A 21,523-nucleotide genomic window follows, 5' to 3' on the forward strand; every position below is an offset into this window, starting at 1 on the left:
CCGCTAAATTACTCCTGAAGTTCAAAAGGTTGTATTTTAGAGTCAGCTCTAATGTATCCCTTTAAATGCCCCCCTCCCATACAAACACATCACAAAGCCATAAAAGTATTGGGCACAATTTCAAATATGATTCTATTGGATTTGGTGGTCCACTGATTTAAATACATTTTCATTTTAATTGTCCTGGCGTAGAAAAAAAATGATCAACCCCCTGGATTATATTATTCTAAATAATCTCTTTAGCTCTAATTTTTCTCTAATAACAGTTTAGAAGAGAGGGGGGGCTGGAAGGGGGAGGAGTAACTAAGTTTACGTGGATCTGTCCCTGGTGCTGAAAGTGAAAAATGTATGTAAACTCTCCTCATTTAGGTGCGGTGGAAGGAAAGCTAGTTTAACTTAATGAAGAAACAACATGAGTTGCACTTAGTTTGATATCGAGAAAGTGGCATTACTCAGGACTTCCTAAAACTTTAAGACGATCCCAAGGAAAGAGAGAAGGGGTCCTCTGGCAGCTCAGCCACATGATCAAAGGCTATCCAAGAAACTGATACATAGTATCATTAACATGTAGGTATCTATAATATTAGATAACAAAGACGCTCAAACCAGCAAGATGCTAATTCTAGACTAAAGACACTATAAAACTAGAGACCAACCAGATATCATCTATGCCTTTTTGAGACCCCACACCATTGTCATGACCTCTCCTTGGGCATCTCCCTTGCTCAGGTTCATATTTTAACCCTCGGTATATGTATCCAAACTTATTAAACTAAAAATCCCTTGAGAGTAGGGAATCTCTTGCTCTATTTCTCGTAGTTGTTGACTACTGTAGAAACTTACTGCTAATTGCAATAAGATTACTCAATCTAGTTAAATTAATCAACATTGGTGTGCCAGTCAGAGAAAACTTATCAGATATGTGAGCTAGGATTTTATGAGAACCTTGAAGGATGGAAGGATTTTGGGAAGTAGAGAAAAGGTGAGGCTTTCTGTTAGGAGAAAAAAAGCAAATTTGGGCGTGGGTGAGCAAGACACCCAGCTAGTGTGTTCCAAAATGTCTCTTCCTGAGAGGGAAATAAGCCATAAGAGAATCTTAACGATAGAGAACAAACTGACTTTTGATGGAGGGACATAGGTGGGGGATGTGCTAGATGCATGATGGGTATTTAGAAGGGCACTTGGGATGAGCACTGGGTGTTGCATCTAAGTCATAAGTGACTGAGTTCTACTCCAGAAACCAATATTGCACTGTATTTTAACTACCTAAAATGTTAATAAATAAACAAATAAATGAATAAGACAGAAAAGTTCTTTAAAAATCCCATTTACAAAAAACAAAAACAATACCCAGAAAGGTCTCTCCCTGAATCAGTGCAGGAAAATGATTCTGCATGACTTTTTTCCTTATGTCATGATAGATCACTTAAAAAAAAGATTTTATTTATGTATTCATGAGAGACACACACACAGAGAGAGAGAGAGAGAGGCAGAGACACAGGCAGAGGGAGAAGCAGGCTCCATGCAGGGAGCCCGACGTGAGACTCGATGCGGCACTCGATTCCTGGACCCGGGATCACGCCCTGAGCTGAAGGCAGACGCTCAATTGCTGAGCCAGCCAGGGATCCCGATAGATCACTTTTTAAAAAGACTCGTGACAATGCTGAGATCCTACTAAATTGGCAGGGTACTCTGAAAAATCCAATCAGCACCCTTTTGAATGGGTATCATCTACACATAGCAGTGTGGCTCTTTGTCTTAAGCAGCCTACTAGGACTTGCCACACATGCTCTCTCCTCAAGTGCAAGTTTAAACTATCTTCAGAAGTCTCTCTTTGGATAAAATTTCAGGGAGTACAGTGTTGTTGTACATAAAATAGCTTCTTGGTCAAAACAGGACTGAGTCCCAGCAGATACTTCATGGAGACATCCCCATTCAAGATAACACTGATATTGGCCAGGGGAGCTTCCCTACTCTGAAAGAAAAACCCTTGCTATACTTTGCCCTTCCCTGCATGTGTTTCCATTCTCCAAGAAATCTTACCTAGATCCTTTAGGATGGCAGAAACATGTCCCGCTTAAAAAATATCAGTGTTACTGAGATTAGAAATGTAAAAAGGAGTGATGAGCACACTATCCTAAGAGCCACCCTAAATTGCAGCTGCCCGAATATCATGATCCTGCTATGCATACTGATTTCATGATTAACATAGAACTGTTTAGATTTAACACATATGCATAAAAATATTTTGTTGTTCCTCTGGCAGAAAATGGTGTTGTGATATTGAAAGCTAATGACTGACACACTTGCTACACAAGAGTAAACCTGTTACTAACCTTATCAAACAATAGGCTTTTCCTTTGAGCCCACACTCTCTCCACACCATGATTAATCCCTCTGGCATTTCTGAGCAAGACTGAGCCAACAGACTTCCTCCTAATGTAACAGATCATTCCTATGATCCTCTCCCAAGTGAGAATACTTCATTTATTTTATCAACAAATTTAATCCCTGTGAAGTAATGCCCTTGTCCCTTCCAATTTAACAATGATTAGAAAGACAACTGTAAGGAGCAGTCTACTTAAAAAGCAGTGGTGGATATTTGACCCTAAGAAAATAGAGATGTAGTCAGAGATTTACATGAAGGATGTTCATCTCAGTGTTATTTATAACAGTAAAAATTTATTTATTTATTTATTTATTCTTTTGTAAACAGCAGGGGGAGGGGCAGAGGGAGAGGGAGACAGAGAATCTTAAGCAGGCTCTATACTCAGCACACAGCCCAGATGCAGAGATCCATCCCACAACTCTGAGATCATGACCTGAGCTGAAATCTAGAGTCGACGCTTAACCAACTGAGCCACCCAGGCGCCCCAACAGTAAATTTTTTTAAAAAACCTAAAGGCCCCCAAATAGAGTATACATTAAATAAGTTGAGTTTTAGCCATTGATGGAATTCTTTGCAGCAATTAAAAGGTTTTATAGCAATATTAAGCAATATGAGAAAAAGCTTACAATCTATATAATGAAAAAAAATGTTTACCAAACAGAACATTTACTATGACTTTCAATTTTAGAAAAAGAGAGTGTATAAACATGCCACATCCATTGCCTAAACCCTCCTGCTTGAAGACTACCAGGAATGTATCAGTAGTTGAATGACCTGGGTTTATTTTTCACTGCAGTGAAGGAGAATCTGCATCATGGGGAACTGAGGGCCATCTCAATAAGAACGATTTGGGTTTGTGTTAAATAATTTGGGGAAAGATTTAAGATAATGGGGCCTCCTGTGGATTGGATGCTATCAAGAATCAGGGGTAGTTTTATGATTGGGTGTTTTAATAAGTCTTTATCTGGGAGAGAAGACTAGACCAAAGCGATAGCTGTAATTTGTTTAAAAATTTTAAATTAAAAAAACCCACAATATTCACTCCTGCTAGCCAGGATAGGGACTTGTTTGGTCATTTTTGGTATTCAGACAATACTCATGCTTCATCTGTGTTCAGACATGATTATGGAGTGGTCCTAATTTTGTCTGGATCCATCACAGTTACTCAATGATCTTATCTGACACTAGTGTTTTGGAAAATAGTTGTTATTCAAAAGGAGACCATGGAAGCTTAACTATGAGTACCAGGGCAGCTCCTAGCAACACTAAGTCCCAAATTATAATACCAGGCCAATTCCTCGATGGCAGGGACTGATTTTCTTTTTCACACACACACATCCAAGAAAGATTAGAATTCTGACAAAGATCATTAACTAGGTGTCTGTGATATTCCAGGCACCTTTTTAAGTGCCTTCCATCTTTTAACGAATTTACTCCTCAGGACGACTCTATGAGGTAGGTACTATTAATTATTCCCATTTTCCAGAACAGGAAAGTACTGCATAAGGAGGTGGAATTACTCACCCAACCTATCATAGTAAGTAGTGGAGCATGGATTCAACTCATTGGCTATGGAACCAGCAGCCTGAACTTCTGCATTATATTGTCTTTGAAAGGTGGTGAGAGTAACAGGGATATGGTGTCCTTTTGTTTCCTTCTTTCTCTAGTTCTTATTTTCTAAAATTTCTACAATTAAAATGTAATTTTTAATCAGCAAAAGGAATAATTTACGAATGTCCTGATGGAAGCTCTATTCCCAAGGTCATTGTCCCAAATGCAAATCCAGATCTTTCTTTGGTGGCGGCAACGCTTCCCTGAACGTCTGAATCAAAAGAAGAAAAATCAAATCGGGAGGAGGAGACGCTCCCCCCCCCCCTCCAACTCAATTTAGGTAATACTAACTGAATTTCCCGCAAGAAAAAGTGGCAGCGAGATCCACCCTCAGGCTATTCAGTGCCTCCGAATTAAAGCAGGCGGGGTGGCCATTGCCCCACACACATATCCATAAAGACGAATAGGAATATAGAGTTGGAAGGACTGGAAGCAAAAGCCCGAGTCTCAAAGTAAAGGCCTTTCCTTGTGGGAGGACAACACTCCCACCCGGGCCAGCTGAGCGACACTGGGTTTCTCCCGCTCTAAGATTCAGCCCAGGCACCGAGAAAGGGGGTGACGGCTCTGCAGCCTGCTTGAGGGCTCACATTAAAAGACCGGAAATTCTAGGGACGCGAGTGAACCTCGGTTAGGAGAGAACCATTTGGAGGGACAAAGATTTGAGAATGCAAAGAGCTTCGCCAAAATGTTCAAGGCTCCCAAGGAGACCTGTCGGTTGGCTTCCCTGCTTACTTTTGCCGCTGCGCTGGCATCAGGGCACATGAAACATCTCGGTTCGCTCCCCGCTTAAAGATCAACTTAAGGCCTCCTGAGAGGTGCCCACCCACCAGCTGCCGCCAGCTCAGCGGCACAGAACTGGGCTCGCGGTATTTCCCACTGCCACGGCACTCCCACCCCCCGCCCGCCCTTTCCGCCTTTCCTTCTGCCCCGGCTGAGCGCCACGCAGGGCATCCACCCTGCCATTTAGCACCTCGGCTGCGCAGTGGTGGGTGGTTTCCCAAAGCGTGTGCCCTCGCAGCCACTTGCGCTTGCCTCGCCAGTTGCAGGGGCACAAGTCAAAGAGGCTTTTCCCTCCGCGATCATCGTGAATCAGCAAAGCGCTGCAGAGGAGCGGCGTCTCCTCCAGCAGAAATTACGATGCTGGGGGAAGGGCACAAGTGGAGTGTTGCCGGAGAATTTCCAGCCCCTCCCAACATGTCCCTCCCTGGGACGAAGATACTGGGGCGGGGGTGGGGGAGGTGTTGGCTGGATGCTGCCGGTTGAACCTAGGCGCCAGGGGGGAGCCTTTGGAAACAGAGACCCGTGTGGGGAATGGCAGGGGTGAGCCGACAAAGTGGACTAGAGTACGGATGGGTAGAAGGACCTAGGGAGCAGGGGGAGCTGAGCGGGTGCGCCCCCGGGGTGGGCAGCTCAGCAGTTGCAGGTGTTGCTGAATGTGGGAAGGAGGGTCTGGTGTGGGGGAAGGGAGGAGAAAAACCTAAAAAGGAGGATTTCCCAGCCCAAGACTTCCAGTTTCGAACATGCAAGTTCCCAAGTTCAGTTTGAGAAGTGAAGGGCCGCTTGGCATTGGGGAGTCTTGGAATGGGAACGTTAGGGGAATACCTCCCGGAATTGCGTTCTCCCCCCCATTGCTGTCTCCCTCTCCTCTTCCTCCTCCTCCCCGTTCTCCTCCTCTTCCTCTCCCTATTCCGCCTTCCTTCAGCTTCAGTACGCTTGTCCACGCTCTGTAGTGCGGACTCCCCTCCAGGGCCCGCGCCTCCAGTCGCCACCGCCTCTCCTTTGACCCTTGGCACTAGGAGGCCAAGCGGGACAGACGGGAGGCACGGAACGGGAAAACCGAGCGCTCAGAGTGCAAAACCTCGGGGCCCTTCACGGCGCACCGGTCCCCCACCCCCTTAGCCGGACTGAGCGCCTCAGTGGCCCAGACTCCGAGATCCGGCTCGGTTTGAGTTGCAATGGATGGACCCCGGGGCTTAGAGCGCACAACGAAACGCGCTAAATTGTACCTGTGCGTGGCCGTTCCCGCCGCCGCCGCAGGTCTATCCCGGGCCCGAAGCCCGCGCCCGCCTTCTCGGGAAATTCTCTGGAGGGGGAGTGCGAGGGGAAACCACAGTGGCTGCCTGCTAGCTCAAGGCTGGCGCGCACACGCACACGCCCAACTTTGCTGAGACGTCGGCGCCCCCCGGGCTCCCCCGCGCCCCCTGCGGCTCGGCATGCTCGGAGACCAGTATCTCTACAGGTCTGAGATAAGGGGTCCCCCACTCCCACACTTGCGTCTTTGAGAACGAGAGGGAGGGGTGTTGGAGAGAAGGGGAGTAACGCTACGGATTCCCGGTTCACAAACACTCCATGCCCTCCCGCAGGGGCGCCCGCTCCAGCCCCGCCGCACCAGGTCCCCCAGACCCGCCAGTGACGACACAGGGAGGAGGAGGAGGCAGGGCGGAGAGCCGGGAGTTCGGGAGCTCCACCGACTGACCAGCAGTACCCGCACTTTTGTTACTGGGGGACCGGGGGGGGGGCGCGGGTTGAGGGGCGCGCAGCAGAACTGCCCAACCCCAATACACTCTGGAGCGACCCTAGTTAAGGGCAAGAAGAAAGGTTCTCCACGGAAGCCTTCTGGGTGGACGTGCCCCAGACGCACACTCGGACCCCGTGGTCCCGCGGCAGCTGCAGTGTTGGGGATAATTTAAATGGCTCTTACTTGAGAGGAGGCGTGATTTCCACGTTCGAGCGTCTTCGCTCCCCACCCCCTCTCCGCACCAGCCAGTGCGCGCCACCACCTGAGCCTGGCGAGAGCCGGGGCGCACGCAGTCTTCAGCCTCCTCCTTTCCGCCTCTGGGGGTACTTGGCTCTGAGCGGGTCCACCCGACGCCCCCCGGGAGAACTCTTTACTTTTTGTTTGGAAAATCAGGGCCATTTCTTTATTCATCTCTGGGTCTCCCCGGAGGAGGACAGGGGAGGGGAGGGCGTGCGAGGCGGGCCGGGCCGGGGGAGGGGAGCGCGGGGAGGGGAGGGGACTGGGTGTAGCCTGGAATTCTCCGTCCTCGTGTTCCTAGGCTGGCGCGCAGAGTCTCCCCGAGATAGCGCCGCCGCCGCTCCCCGCGCCACCCCGTCGTTGGCCTTGGGGGTCGGGTGAGTGGGGTCATGACGCGCCGCGGGGGCAGCTCCGGGCCCCTCCCGCGCTGAGCCGGGACGCGGCCCCGCCGCGCGGAGCCCCTCGGGCTGGGAGGCGGCGGGGGGTGGGGAGGGCGCACGGGGTAGGGCGGGGTGGGGGCGGCGCGGAGGCCGCCAGGCTGGGGGGCTCTCTGGGCCGGCGCGGCAGCGGGCAGGAGGGCGTGTCTCCGGCCCGAGGGGACCCTCCCGAGGCGCGGCGCGGGACTCCCCGATGGTGGTGCCGCGGCTCCGGGAGAGCTCCGGGTCTCGCCTCCGCCGCCGCCGCCGCCGCCGCCGTCGCCGCCGCGGGCGCCACCACCGCCGCCGCCGCCGCCGCCGCCGCCCGAGCCCGCGCCGAGCGTGCGCCTCGCCCTCCTCCCGCGCCCGCTCTGCTCTAGGATGCTGCGGCAGGTTCTGCACAGGGGCTTGAGGACGTGTTTCTCCCGGCTTGGCCACTTCATTGCCAGTCACCCGGTCTTCTTCGCCTCGGCGCCCGTGCTCATCTCCATCCTGCTCGGCGCCAGCTTCAGCCGCTACCAGGTCGAGGAGAGCGTGGAGCACCTGCTGGCGCCCCAGCACAGCCTCGCCAAGATCGAGCGCAACCTCGTCAACAGCCTCTTCCCGGTCAACCGCTCCAAGCACCGACTCTACTCGGACCTGCAGACCCCCGGGCGCTACGGCCGGGTCATCGTCACCTCCTTCCAGAAAGCCAACATGCTGGACCAGCATCACACCGACCTGATCTTAAAGGTGAGAGGGGGGCGGGCGCGGGCAGCCTCCACGGGCGCCGCTGCCGCGGCTGGGCTGGCTCCGCGCGGGGGTCCGAGCAGGGAGCGCCGCCTCTCCCATCCCAGGCGGCTGCCGCAGGGGCTCCCCTGCACCGCGCGCCCCTCGGAGGCCGCCCGGGGCCTCCTAGACTCCTGGGCGGGGAGCGTCCGGGTCCGGGCCCGGCCCTGCCCTCGCCGCTGTCGCCGCCACCCCGGCAGCTGCTGCAACAGTTGGGGCGGCGGCAGCCACCGTGCTGTGGTCGGTGCGCTTGTTTTGGTTGCAGTGGTCTTGGGGGTGGGGAGGCTTGGGGGGTTACTGGGCCAGGAAGGAGCGCAACAAGAGAAGACATTCTAGAAAGTCCTGGTACTTGGAAACAAAATATTACGCTTGGGGGGGGCGGTATTCAGACACCCTCCTCTCCCTTCTCCCCATTTCTTTACTCCCTTCCTGTGGCCTTTGGAGTGATTTCGGAAAGGTTGCTTTGAGGGGCCGTGAGGGGGCAAAGGAATGTGGGGCGGGATGGTGAGGAAGAGGCCTCATGCCCAGCCAGAAAGAAGTGTGGTCCCTGTCGAGGATGTGGGGCTGCCCTGCCGCCCTCTTCCCCAGAGCGAGGTGGCCATCTCTGTCTTCCCGGGGTAGGAAATGATGTCTGTCATTCGCAGTTATTTTGCCTTGCTCAGTAGCTCCCTTCTTCTGAAATGCCCAAACTTCTTTGGGAAGACAGAGATTTGGTTAATCCACTTTTATTTGGGTGCATTTGGGCGTCAGGGTGAGGGGCAGAGCCAGAAGGGTGAGGACAGAAGCCAGGCTATGTGGCCCTACGGAGAGCACAAGAAACCAAGCAGCTGGTTAGAGGGTGACACTCGTGGAAACAGGTTGTGCCGTCAGCCGGAGGTGGAAATTTGATGTGAAAAGTGAGGTTAATGGTGATAACTTTCAGGAAGTTCCTTAGAAAAGCAGAGGAATGAGGACTAGAGATGGTAAAGTGGAGACCTTCAGAGAGGAAAGCAAAAATAGGTGAGAATGTTCCATCCAAGTCCCCAGTGGGAATTGTGGGGCTTGTTTACTCATGGTGCCCCTCTGCGGAGGACTGATGAGAACCAGTCCCAGCTGGAGCCCTGGGGCAGAGGCACAAAAGGTGCTGGTTTTGTCAGGGTCTCAGTCCAGATATGGGATTAGAGGACACTTAGACTTCTAGTCCGTTTGTGCCAAGGGGAGGCAGCCAGGGAACCTGGGGAACTGTCTCCTCTTTCCTCTACAGGTAACCCTCTATCCTTGGAGACATGCTCATTTTCCTGTGTTATTTCCTTGCCTCTCTCTGTTGAGGTGATACCAATCAGCAATTAGGAATGAGGGGAACCTGAAGATGGACTCAGTGGAATTAGGACCTTCCCACGTCCAGGTGGCTTGTGATATTTTCAGTGGCACACACATCATCACGGAACCTTAGTAACAGTGGTCCGGAAATACTTGCTTTTCTCATGATTATGCTTCTAACCTCGAAGTGTTTTTTTTTTTGGGGGGGGGGTCCCAATACTTCAGTGAACATATTCTGACACACAGTAAAATACTGCCCCAAATGCTTCCTCAAGAAAACACGTAGTAGTTTCATCACAGGCTTAAGGAAACTATAATTTAGCCAGTCCTGACAGTTGGAAAGCTGCCCCATGTTTTGATAGATGATCTACTAAATGATGTTTCTCTTTGTATTTTTTTTCCCCGAGGTGATGTTTCCACCGGCTTTTTTCCCCCCTAACAAACCGTCACGCCACTGTGACGGGCAGTCACCAGTTACATTCACTCTCAAGGTTAATGAGACATCAACAGGCACATCAGACCTCTTTTCAACATGACTGTTTCTCTCCTATTTGATTTGGATCTGTCCAGGACACAAAACCATATTATCAGAGAAAGTTGGGTCTGGAGAGAGGGAGGCTGTCTTTGCCTCCATGGCTAAAGGGCAACTTTAAAGGACAGCGGTCTTGTCAGTAAATTGTTTTCAGATTTGAGATGGTTTTTCATGTGCGAGGTGTCTGGGGAAAATCAAAAGCAAGTCAAATAGTGGTCAGAAGCCATTTCAAGCTGATGGCTCTCTGGTCAAATGAATTCATACAGTTTATAAAAACTCAGACCTAGGAAACTGAGGGAATTGCCTCAATTTCACATATCCATTTTGCCTTTCCACTTCCAACTCCTATATATGGTGGGTGTGAAACTGGGGTCCAGGAAAACTCCAGCAGTCATGGTGATATAAATTGGGGGGTGGGGTGGGGAGCACTTATCATTATTTTCCTTTCTTTCCATTAGATTAAGATTTGTCCTTTATAAAAGGTGTTAGTAGTCAAACAGTCCCTGTTTCTGCCTGTACTAGTGTTATACTGATACTCTGCTGCTGGCATCGAGGATGGCCCTGACAGCTAACACTGCACACAGCACCATCCGGCTCCTGCCCATTTGATGGCATCACATTTGAAACAAGGTGGACAGAGTATAAGCAGGGTTTTATAAGGCTTCCTCAGGCCCCATTACGAAACCAGAGGAAGGACCTTGCAGGGCTGTGTCATTTACTCCTCCCAGTGCTCGGCAGTTGTACCCATTTTATGAAGGAGATCCTTCTTGGGACATTAGTCCAGCTACTTTCTGAGCAAAAGTAGACTGGGAAGCGATGACGACAAAACCCGGGTAGATTTTTTAAAATATAATTGAGTATCACAAAGAAAAAAAATGTCCACATTTGAAAATCCAGCTGATCTCACTTGGAGAAGCTTTCTCAGATTTGTGCAAGTGACATAGTTGCCATCCTCAGACTCTGCAGCATAGATTTCCACCCCAAACTATGAGGGGGTGACTGTCCTCAGCAGTGGTTTCCTCTGAAGTCTGTGGGACAAAGATGTAATTTGGGGTGAAGGTGGGTGAGACACGATGGTGCTGGTGAAGGATCAACCATTAATTTCTGGACATCCTTAAAAGTCTCCATTTCACTAGAAGATTAAATTTAGTTCATTATTGTATTTTAACAGAAAATCCATGATGTTCATCCTAGAGCAAATTTCAGAGCAGCGCCTAATGAGTTTTTATAAATATGTTTCTTCTTGATCACCGAAAATGAAGTGTAAGAAGGTCTTATTGGTAATTGATCAGGGCTGTGACCAAGACAATATTTGATATATCCCAGAATCATCCGTGTAGAGTGAAGAACCAGTTTAGCCCAGTCCTTATAATAACGATATCACCTTTATGCCACTCTGTAAGTTAGAAACACATAGTATGTTTAAATACAGCAAGAGCCTCAGGGTAAAAGTGCTGTGATCCCATTTTACAGATGAGAAGTCTGCTCCTTAGAAATTAACTGACTTGTCCATGAAAAGAAGATGAGGACAGAAACAGGACCTGACAGGGTTCTGACTCCCAGTCCAGTACTCTTCACTATAATTTACTGCCACCCATATGATAAACTACTCGAATAACTTAAAATGTACATTTTCTAAGTCCAAATGAAATATATTTGACTGAAGTCTCATTCTGATCTCATAATGTTGTCTTAACAGTGGTAACTGAGCCATGAGGACATTTTCTTGACTGATTCTGTCCAGTGTCAGTGAAAATCCACATAGAGAAACTCTAAATGCCCAAAGTGAAGTGTAAGATATCTGGAATTAGCAATACACAAGAGAGAAAGATAGATAAAATTTTCCTGGAAAAATCTCTGGGTGAAGCTGTTTCCTCTTTGAGCCCTGCTCACTGTCCAGGTGGATTTGACTCCAGCGCCTGACACAGTCCCTGGCACATTGTAAACCCTCAATAAATACTTGTCAGATGGACCTGCCCTAGTTTATTCAGACATTTTTGTGATGGGTGAAGACAACTCCATAGAAACTACTTTGAAATGTATTTTCAAAATGACATGTCCTTATATTTGCAGCTTTACAGGCAGTTTCTAGGCTTCTCTTTTGCCATGATACCATTCTTCCTTCCTTGATAACCTCTGTTATCCTATTAAAACATCTTTCAGTTTTGAAATTGTGTGTGGGGGGTGCATTTCCTTTATACAACTTCTTCTTCTTCGAAGGAACCTCATAGGATATCGAATTCCAAACCAGTGGAAGGACACATCCTCACTATGCAGACATTCTTCCACTTACAGGAGAATCTCATTTTGTTCAAATATTGAGTTTCTATTTTTTTTTTACTTTTTATGTTTGAATACATTAAATAGAACTAAGTTGTAAAACAAGATTAACAGAATTTAACTTGGAACTAATTAATTCAGGCTTTCCAAGAAGGGCAGCAGAACTGCTAGCTCACAGTCCTAGAGACTTGGTAGCTGGATCCAGATCCCAGGCGTTTCCAGACACTGTCTCAGCACTTGTAGTCACTGCAGGAAGGGCCATCACTCCTCTCTATAGGCTGAGGATGGGCCCATTCCAGCCTACTTTTTGAGTTCAGGGATGTTTTTATATTTTTTTAAAAATATTGTAACAAAAAGAAACAAAAACAAAGAATATGAGGCAGAGATAGCATGTGGTTCTCAAAGCCTAAAAATGTTACTCTCTGGTCCTTTACATCAAGAAGTTCCCATACTGTCTTCCAACCCCCTTTACTGGAGCAGTTTCTGGACGAGAACACTGTTAAGTAACCTGGAGGGCAGCGGTTCTCACCAAGGGGTGGTTTTGGCCCCCAGGGGACACTTGGCAATATTTTTCACCATCACAACCTGGGGTGGGCTGCTGCTGGCATCTGGTGGGTGGAGGTCATGGATGCTGTTAAACATCCCACGGGCATAGGACAGCGCCCTGTGGAAAAGAATAATCTGGCCCCAAACCCTGCTGGAAGGGGTTCCTTTGTGTTCTCTGGTTTTATTAGGGTTTTTTTTCCAGCTGCATTGATTACGTAAAATGAAAAAATGCCAAAGAGAAGTTCACATCTTATAGAACTTTGGCTGGAGACAAATACTATGACCTCTGAGGAGATGCTTTTTTGGGCGGTTGGGCAGAGATCTGATTCTCCGTAATCCTCCCCAAGATGGAGTTGTCTTGCTTTCTCTCACACCTCTGTCCTTTATAGTCTAAACCCTGCTGGAGAGGAACCCAAGAAACCGAATGCAGTCTAGTTGCCTGCACGGCAGAGCTGCTCAATGCACCCTGGGCTTGAGACTTGCCAGAGCATCACCAGCAGGCCTGACCCTCAGTCTGTAGCAGTCACCCACTATGCTAGGCTTCTCCTGACAGCAGGTAAGACCCCACTGTGAGCGGCAACCTGCACAGAAGGCAGGAGGCAGTGCTTTGTTGCCTGGTCCAACTGCTTGCCTTTTCTGAACACGAAATGAAAAAAGAAAGAGCCCACATCCAAGGAACAGTGGACCAAAGACTCCTGGGTTTGGAGGCCATCGTAAACGTCCTCTCTGCAGATGCTGACACTGGAATCTGCTCTTAGCATCTGAGGGTGCTTTTTCTGGTGACAGGTACTATGGTGACTGGAGCAGCCCAGTCCCTTCGGTGAATGATCTGAGTGGCAGACACTCTTAGAAAAGATTAAGCATGAGCCTGAGAGGGCAGCATCTATGCATCTCCTGGGCCAGCCAATTGCCTTTTGCATTTTCATTTTGCACTAAGGGAAAATCACGGAAAGACTGAGATCACTATTCGTTGTCCTTTCATGTCATAGGAGGAGCATCCCAATAATCCAAGTATGGTGTCATCCTGGGGTTGTCTGACTTCTAAGCATATTTCTGTGGTGTGAGGAGTATCCTCGAATACCCACCCTGCCTGTCTCATTTAGATTTGGGGAGCAATCTCTCACTTCCCCATGCAGGTGAGCACTGGGGACAAATCTGGATAAACTGCTCATTTAAACTGAAATGTAAAAATGCTATAGTGCTAGAGGAAGCCAACCTTTCTAATGACTCATAGTATCTTAATAGATGCCCCATTTGAGTAAGAGAAACATGATTTTGAAAAATTAACACAAAAACTGAACCTCTCAGGACTCACCAGACTTGCAAGCCTCACAGAACAGCTGAGCATCTGACTGGTGACTCCGTCCACTAGCTAGGAGATGGAGAAGTAAGCCAAAAGGAGTCATTTGTCTCCTGCCTGACAGGGTACAGCAACCTTCGGCACAGGAGCTAGGGAGGTGCAGGGTGCTGGGGAATCTGATCAACTTTGACTTTGTGAGATGTGCCATCTGGTAGCTGACTTTGGGGCTCAGTGTGAGCCCCAAGTGATACTTGAGATAGGCTCAAAGCAGACCTTTGAAGTCACCTGCTTGCTAGCACATCACAGCAAGCAGGCCTGTCTGCACACATGCCCTGAAGGCCACAGAACTTCCGAGGATTCCTGCCAGACTGATTTAATGACCAGCAGGGGAGGTGAGTAATCTCTAACCTTTAAAAGACAAAAAAAAAAAAAAGAAAGAAAGAAAGAAAGAAAGAAAGAAAGAAAGAAAGAAAGAAAGAAAGAAAGAAAGAAAGAAAGAGAAAAAGAAAGAAAGAAAAGAAAAAAGAAAAGGAAATCAACACAGTTGTTATTTGATATGGGAAGCCCTGAATAATATATCATGCCTTCAACTTCAGAATTCATATTTTGAACAAAAGGAGGCAATGAGGGAAGAGGGAAGCTATTTTTATCTTCTTGCTCTCTAAGAAATCCTCTTGAGAATGTTGTCTCTGGTATTTTGAAAGATCCCCATTGTGAGGTCTTCCACTTTAAGTTTAACTTGCAGGTTCCAAGTATAGTCGAGATGAGGATTTTAATGTAGGCACATACGAAATCTTGGGAGATGATAGCCAAAAATCCCTGTGAAAAAGTGGGGGCACGAAACAGGGAGTAGCAGGCAGACAATCAGGGGAGCCAAGGGTCCACTGTGGGCACCTGGGGCTCAGTGTCCCTGGGGAACTCTGGGAGACCCTGTAGAATAGATGTCCAGATTAGCGCACCTGTGGGTGAAGAAGCTGGATATTTGTTCCTAACTGTCTAGCCACTGTCAATTGATTAGCTGCGGGGCTGGGGGAGGCACTAAAGAAGTTTCTGACCATTCCAGATGCTGTATGTGTCCCTAGAATCAGAATTGTTGCTCTAGAAAAGCCTCAGGCAAAGAGCTGCAGTGTTTACAGTAAGAGGACTTGGGATGTGGAGGTGAGAATGAGCTGAGAGCGTCTGCCCCAAGGGTTTTATGCCCATCTAGAGTTACACGCCTCAGGAGCTGAGGGCTCACTTTCTAGGGGATGTTCATCCCTTCACTCAACAAAATGGCCTGTGACCCGATTTTAATGGAGCTTGTGGGCAAGAATGATCCAGCATAGCTGTTTTTTCTTGGATTTGAAAACCCAGTCATTTTCAAATTCAGTTCTGTCACTGGATGGTGATAAAGATGATTCCCAACAGGGCCTGGATGCCACCAGGACTTGGCGTTTTCTATGCCAAACCCCCAGGTCTGAGTGGCCCGGATCCAGCCACTCACTTGTCTTCCCTTCGTGAATACAAGAGAAGTCTGCAGGCCTCCTTCTCATAACCCCATCTCCATACATCCACTTTTGTTGTTCTGCTCCCTAGAAATGCATTCACTCCTTACTTTGGGTCTAGCTCACATGCTTCCTACTTGAAGAGGACTTCCCACAGTTATTGCTCCTTCCTTCCCTTAAATCTATCTGGCTTACAGTCATGTCCATACTCCTTAATGCTTTATTACACATTATTATATAATCTGCTGTATTGTCACAGGATACTTTCTCTTAAACAAGATCATATGCTCTTTAAGGGCAGGAACAATGTCTCATGCTCCCAAATTTCTCCTAGAACCTAACACAATGTGGAGTATGCAGCAGGTAGTTAATAAATTATTGCCAGTTGACAGTTTATAGGATGGGAAATGTGCTCTCCCTTCTCTATTGATTTATTTTGGTCACACTAGAACTGCTAATTTCTCAGCATTGAAGGTGAGATTCCTTTGCCCGTTTTCCCACGGGCCCCACGACTTTGCCAAATACCACAGCTGCGCCAAATCCTTCTAATTGTCTCAAGGAAAAAAAATTCATCTCTGCTACAGAACGATCACTACAAGTGCTCAAAAAATCTTTATGATACCCAGTACTTTAATTTTGTGAGGTTTGCACTGGTGCCTTTTGTTCTCGTTCTTGTTTTGGTTTGGCATCTAAGCGAGTGGTTATGCTGAGTAAAAGATGAATTGTTCTTGGACTCTTTAATGTATCCACACATCACTTGGACACCTTGTGAAAAATAAAGACCCTGATTCAGCCCAGGATGGGAGGGACTCCCAACTCTAGATTTTTAACAGGCTCTCAGGTGATGCTGCTGGTCAGCGGAGCACACGTTGAGTAGCAAAGCTGAGACATAGCTGTTGTGGACGGAACACTGGATTTGGAGTCAGGAAAGCCCAGGTCAAGTCCCAACTTCCCTATATGACTTTGAGTAACTTACCTCATCTGCCCAGGTTCGTCATCTGCCCCTGAGTATAACAGCGTCCTCCACACGCACTGATGATAGGAACGCACTAAGATCCGGTATCTGACAAACCCATGGTAACCACAGATTTCTGTAGGGTGTGTTATCATTATTGCTCTTGGCCCTGAAAATGCCTGTTATTCCTCCATAAGTGCCAACTCCTCCAGAGCCACCATTGCCTGGTGAGTAAATAACGTGCAAGCATTTTTTTTTCTTTGACCCAGCAGGCCATAATGGGTGCTCAATCTACATTCTTAATACTCAGATTGGCCATTTGTTGGTTTTTAATGACTCCATTGCAGTCATGACAGACAACTGGACTGGATTCATCCTACTGCTGAACATGCAGCTCCTAAGCTCTTAGGCAGGCAGAGCTGTCAGTGGGCACGGGGGTGGGGGCTGCATTTTACCTCACCAAGGTGGTTTCTTGGGGTTCAGAACCTCATCTTCATGCTTGACAGGGCTTCACACACAAAGGAAGCCTTCTCTTCCGGCCCAGGAAGTGTCTGAGGAATCAAAAGCTCTGGGAGGCTGCAGGCTCCTGTTGCAAGGGTTCCTTCACCTCTCCTCACAGCATGCCAGACGGGGACTCTCCAGCTATGGAGGTGAGAGGGTTGCTAACTCACCTCTCTCGCTTAATTTACATGACTACAGTGTCTCCCAGAGAAATCTTGCCGACATAAGTAGATCTGCAAGCACTTCAAAGGGAAAGTGTCCTCGGAATTGCTAGAGATCAGGAGAACCAGGCAAAGTGATCATTGTAAAGCCCTTTGAAACTGTGAAATGTAAAATTTTGCTGACTGGGGGTTTTAATCATATAGGTCAGTGCATTTCCCCTACCTTCCCCTTTCTAAAATTTCTTTTTGTGGGGTTATAAAAGAAATCTGTAATTATTTAGGATCAAAATCAAATCCACCAAAGAAAATTCCCCTGCCTACCTGGTTCTCTGTGCCTGAACTCTTCAAATGGAACTAACCTCAGTGTAAGTGAGGATTAGCACTTCTCAAATTTGAATATGCTTTGGAATTCCCTGGGAATTTTATTAACATGCATATTCTGATTCAGTGTAGGTCTGGGACCGCAATTCTAAGATCCTACACTTCTAACAAGCTCCCAGGGCTGCTGCTGCTGCTGGTTTGAGGACCACACTGACTGGAGCAGTGGCTTGGTAGATCCGAGGAACCTGTGTGCATCCTGACTAATTACTCAGTGCCATTTCGTTGCTTCCACGCTCTTCGGTAGTGGCCCTCCAGCTTGAGCGGGTATACCCTGGAGGGCTTGTCCAAATTCTGGGTCTCCCTCCGAGTTTCTGATCCTATAGGCCTGAGGTAGGACCTGAAAATTTGCATTTCTAACAGGTTCCCAAGGTGATGCTGTTCCTGTTGGTCCAGTGACTCTGAGAGCCACTTCTATTAAAGCAGCTCAGTAAGTAGCTGCCAGGTCTAATTTCAAAAATCCAGTCTCCCTCTCTGTAAGAACCTGGCCCACAGATATAAGTGGGGTGCAAAATATATTTGCTTAGCAGTTAATTCTGAAGGATGCTGCAAAAGCTACTGTGTGAAGGGTACTATGTAAGTCTGAAACTTTTAAGCTTGCAATTTAAGGCAAGTGTATTGGACAGAAGGCCTTCTCTGCTGCCTCAGGGCTGGAGTTTAGGGGAAAAGGGCTGAGAAGAAGAAAAGACAGTCTGAGATGGGGCAGAGAGGAGACAGAAGCCCCCTACCCACACATACATATGCTGCGGATGTTGTTGCTACCGTCACCATGTGATTACCCAAGTTTCCTTTTTCCAGAGACTTCCCACACAGGGCCACCTGCCATTTACCTTGGCAGAAACTTTCTTTATATCAAACCAGAAGGCATAGTGGGTACAAATAGGAGCTGCCTGTTGCATTTTTGAGGCAAGGACCCAGCTCTGTGGTTGCTAGAGGTGAGATGTCCACAGGGAGGGGCCCTGGAAGCTAATGTTCAGTCTCAACTACTGTATGACATCAGTGATGTTAAAGAGAAGTAAAGTAGAACTGGAGTGCAGTTCAGTAAATAGTGGTTTAGGCATAGTGGAATAAGCACTTCAGAGCCCCCAAAGGTCTGTTTGAAGCTGTGAACCATTAATGTGTCCTTCATCAAGTCACTTAAGCTCTCTAGGGTCTCAATTTCCTCACCTGGAAAGTGGGATCAGCAACATCATCATCACAGGGTTGGAAGATACATGTGTGAACAAATTCATAAAGTGAAATGTGCCTAAAGCCACACTAATCTCATAATACCTACACCAAATACACACGTTTGTCCAGTGGAAGAGAACAAGCCTCTGGGTATTCCCAGGGGAAAAGACTAAGTACCTTCGTTGGTTGACATGTTTCACATCACCCATCTCCTTTTGTAAAAAGTACCTGTAGAGTCAGTGACTACCTTTTATGAAGCAGAAGCTTTGCTGACATGGTCTCAAACTCCCAGATAGTATAATATTGCACACATCTATATTTTTACTTTGAAAGACCCAATGAGAATAAAAAATAGGATATCTGCTCACCTGCTGTTTACACTTCTTCCATCCATTTCAGAAGCTACTAGCCACATGTGGCTATTGGCCTTAAATTTAAATTAATAAAATTAGAAATTCATTCCCTCAGCTGCAGTAGCCACTTTCCAAATACTCCATAGCCACATGTACCTGTAATGGACAGAAAAGGTAAAGAATCTTTTCATCATCAGAGAAAGTTCTATTGAACACTGCTGCTGATAAAATACTGATACATCCTATGGCTTAACTAATAAGCAGTGGAATCAAGATGCAAACACAGGACTGATTTCTAAAGCATCATTTAAAAACAACTACACCAGATTGTCACCACGAAATACAGAAATAGATGAGTGAGGCATCAGGCCCTGGTGTCTGATGGCCTTGAGGCAGTATTTCAGTTGGTAACAGAGGAAGGGGGAGAACCTTCAGTTTCCACTTCAACATGTAAAGAGTTTGGAAGTTGTCACTCCCATCTGTACACTAAGAAAAACATGGACAAAATCAGTGACTCCTCTTGGACACATCAGAGAACTGAGGTCACAGAGAAACTCACCCCAAAACCTGTAGAAGCAGGAACATCCATACAGACATAGACATAATCTGCTTAACTGAAGCATAATGCTCTGATAGAAATGCTTAAATGGTACTTTTGACAAACAGATGGAGACTGAGTGTGGAATAGCATGAGAGTGCGAGACTCCTGGGAGCTACAGTCACTCTCTTTCAAGGGAGAGGAATCAGGAGGCTCATGTTTTCTTGGCTTTCATCTCCAGGAACCCTAACAGATTCCCAAGGTGAAGCTCTGACAGGGAGAGGTGGAAGAGTAACCACTGTGAAATCCACCCAGTCTTCTCCATACCAGAGGCCTACTTTCTAAAGAAGAGGATTTAGCTAGAGCACAATTCTGAAACTTTTGTCCTAGGTTCCTTGCCACTGAAGCCCCCATCAGCCTTTCTGTCTCACCTAAGTGTCGGGGGAGGGGGAGAGTCCACAGGTGTCAAGACTTTAAGGAAATAGACTAAAAGTGCTACATCCAGGGAAGGAAGTAGGGGAGGGGGGAAAAACTACCCCTGGAGAAATATTTGTGAAAGTCGTAGCCTCAAAACACAGGGCCATTTAAAGACTGAAATTTCATCAGATTATTATATAGCATTTCCCCTCTCTAAATCTCACTACCAGGTCAATAAGGTTCCAGTATAATAATAGTGGATTACAGCTGCAAGACAAACTCTCTCTGTGAAAGAGTACTTAGGGAAGCCCAAGGTCAAGAGGACAAACAAAAATAATGACAATGAAGGAATTTGGAGCTTCTGGTATATACAGCCACAACAAACATTAAATACATCCCAACTCCTAGAGTAACATAAATCCTCACTGTAAAGGCCTCAGTTGGTATTAACTGATACAACATGTCCAGTTTTAGAAAAGGAAATTACATGGATGCCAAAAGGAAAAAAATATAGTCTGAAGGGACAAAGGAATCTTCGGTACCACACTCAGATATGACACAGATGTTAGAATTATCAGACAGGAAATTTAAAATAACTACGATTAATACATTATGGCCAAGAACTTTCCAAAATTAATGATGCACACAAAATTACAGATCCAGGTAGCTCAGAGAACAGGAAGGAGGGTAAGTACCCATAAAGCCACACTTAGACATATCATATTCAAACTAGAGGAAATCAAAGACAAAAAGGAAATCTAGAAAGAAGCCTGGTGTAGGGCCAGAGGAGGGGACGCTGTACACATAGAGAAACAAAGATAAGAATTAGGGATGCCTGGGTGGGTCAGTGGTTTAGTGCCTGCCTTAGGCCCAGGGCGTGATCCTGGAGTCCCAGGACTGAATTCCCCATTTGGGCTCCCTGCAGGGAGCCTGCTTCTCCCTCTGCTTTGTCTCTGCATCTCTGTCTCTGAGTCTCTCATGAATAAATAAATACAATCTTAAAAAATGTTTTAAAAGATAAGAATTATATCAGAATTCTCATCAGAAACCACACAAGCAGGAAGATAGTGGAATGAAATATTTATAAAGAGTTAAAAGGAAAAAATCTCACCAATCTAAAATTCTAGATTCAGCAAAACTATGCTTAAACTATTTCTCAGACAAAAATTGAGAGAATTCACTGCCTGCAGACCTCTCCTGCAAGAAATGTTCTTCAGCCAGAAGAAAAATTATATGGGTCAAAACCTCAGATCTATCAATGGAGTGTGTTAGAGAAGGAATAAAAGGTGAAATAAAGCCCTTTTAATTTTCTTATTCTTAATTGATCTAAAAGATAACTTTTAAAAGCAATAATAGTAACAACGTATTTAGGTGATTATAACATATAGATTAAGTGGAATGAATGTCAGCTATGTCACCAGGGAGAGGAGAGAGGAACTGGAAATACTCCACTATATCCCAACTGTATTACACATGAGGAAATTACAGTATTATTTAAAGATAAACTTAGATTAGGTGTAAATATATATTGTAAGTACTAGAGCAGCCACTAACATTTTTTGGAAAGAAGTAAAATTTTTTTAAAGTTTTAAAAAAAGATTTTATTTATTTATTCATGAGATAGAGAGAGGGGCAGGGACACAGGCAGAGGGAGAAGCAGGCTCTCTGCA

The 21,523-nt window shown here is 46.8% G+C and overlaps 1 protein-coding gene across 1 annotated transcript in view; it reads left to right on the plus strand.

The window, feature by feature from the left end:
- Positions 1 to 6,775: 6,775 nt before the first annotated feature.
- The window catches only part of PTCHD1 (patched domain containing 1), a 51,143-nt gene continuing 36,395 nt past the window's right edge, over positions 6,776 to 21,523 (plus strand). The window contains exons 1-3 of the mRNA XM_055337299.1: positions 6,776 to 6,841; positions 7,057 to 7,132; positions 7,552 to 7,903. Coding sequence (XP_055193274.1) covers positions 7,553 to 7,903 — 351 coding nt within the window. The 5' untranslated portion in view covers positions 6,776 to 6,841; positions 7,057 to 7,132; position 7,552. The remainder of the gene's footprint in view (positions 6,842 to 7,056; positions 7,133 to 7,551; positions 7,904 to 21,523) is intronic.

This window comes from Nyctereutes procyonoides, unplaced genomic scaffold (genome assembly GCF_905146905.1).
Source record: "Nyctereutes procyonoides isolate TBG_1078 unplaced genomic scaffold, NYPRO_anot_genome, whole genome shotgun sequence".
In the NCBI taxonomy this organism is placed as follows: domain Eukaryota; kingdom Metazoa; phylum Chordata; class Mammalia; order Carnivora; family Canidae; genus Nyctereutes; species Nyctereutes procyonoides.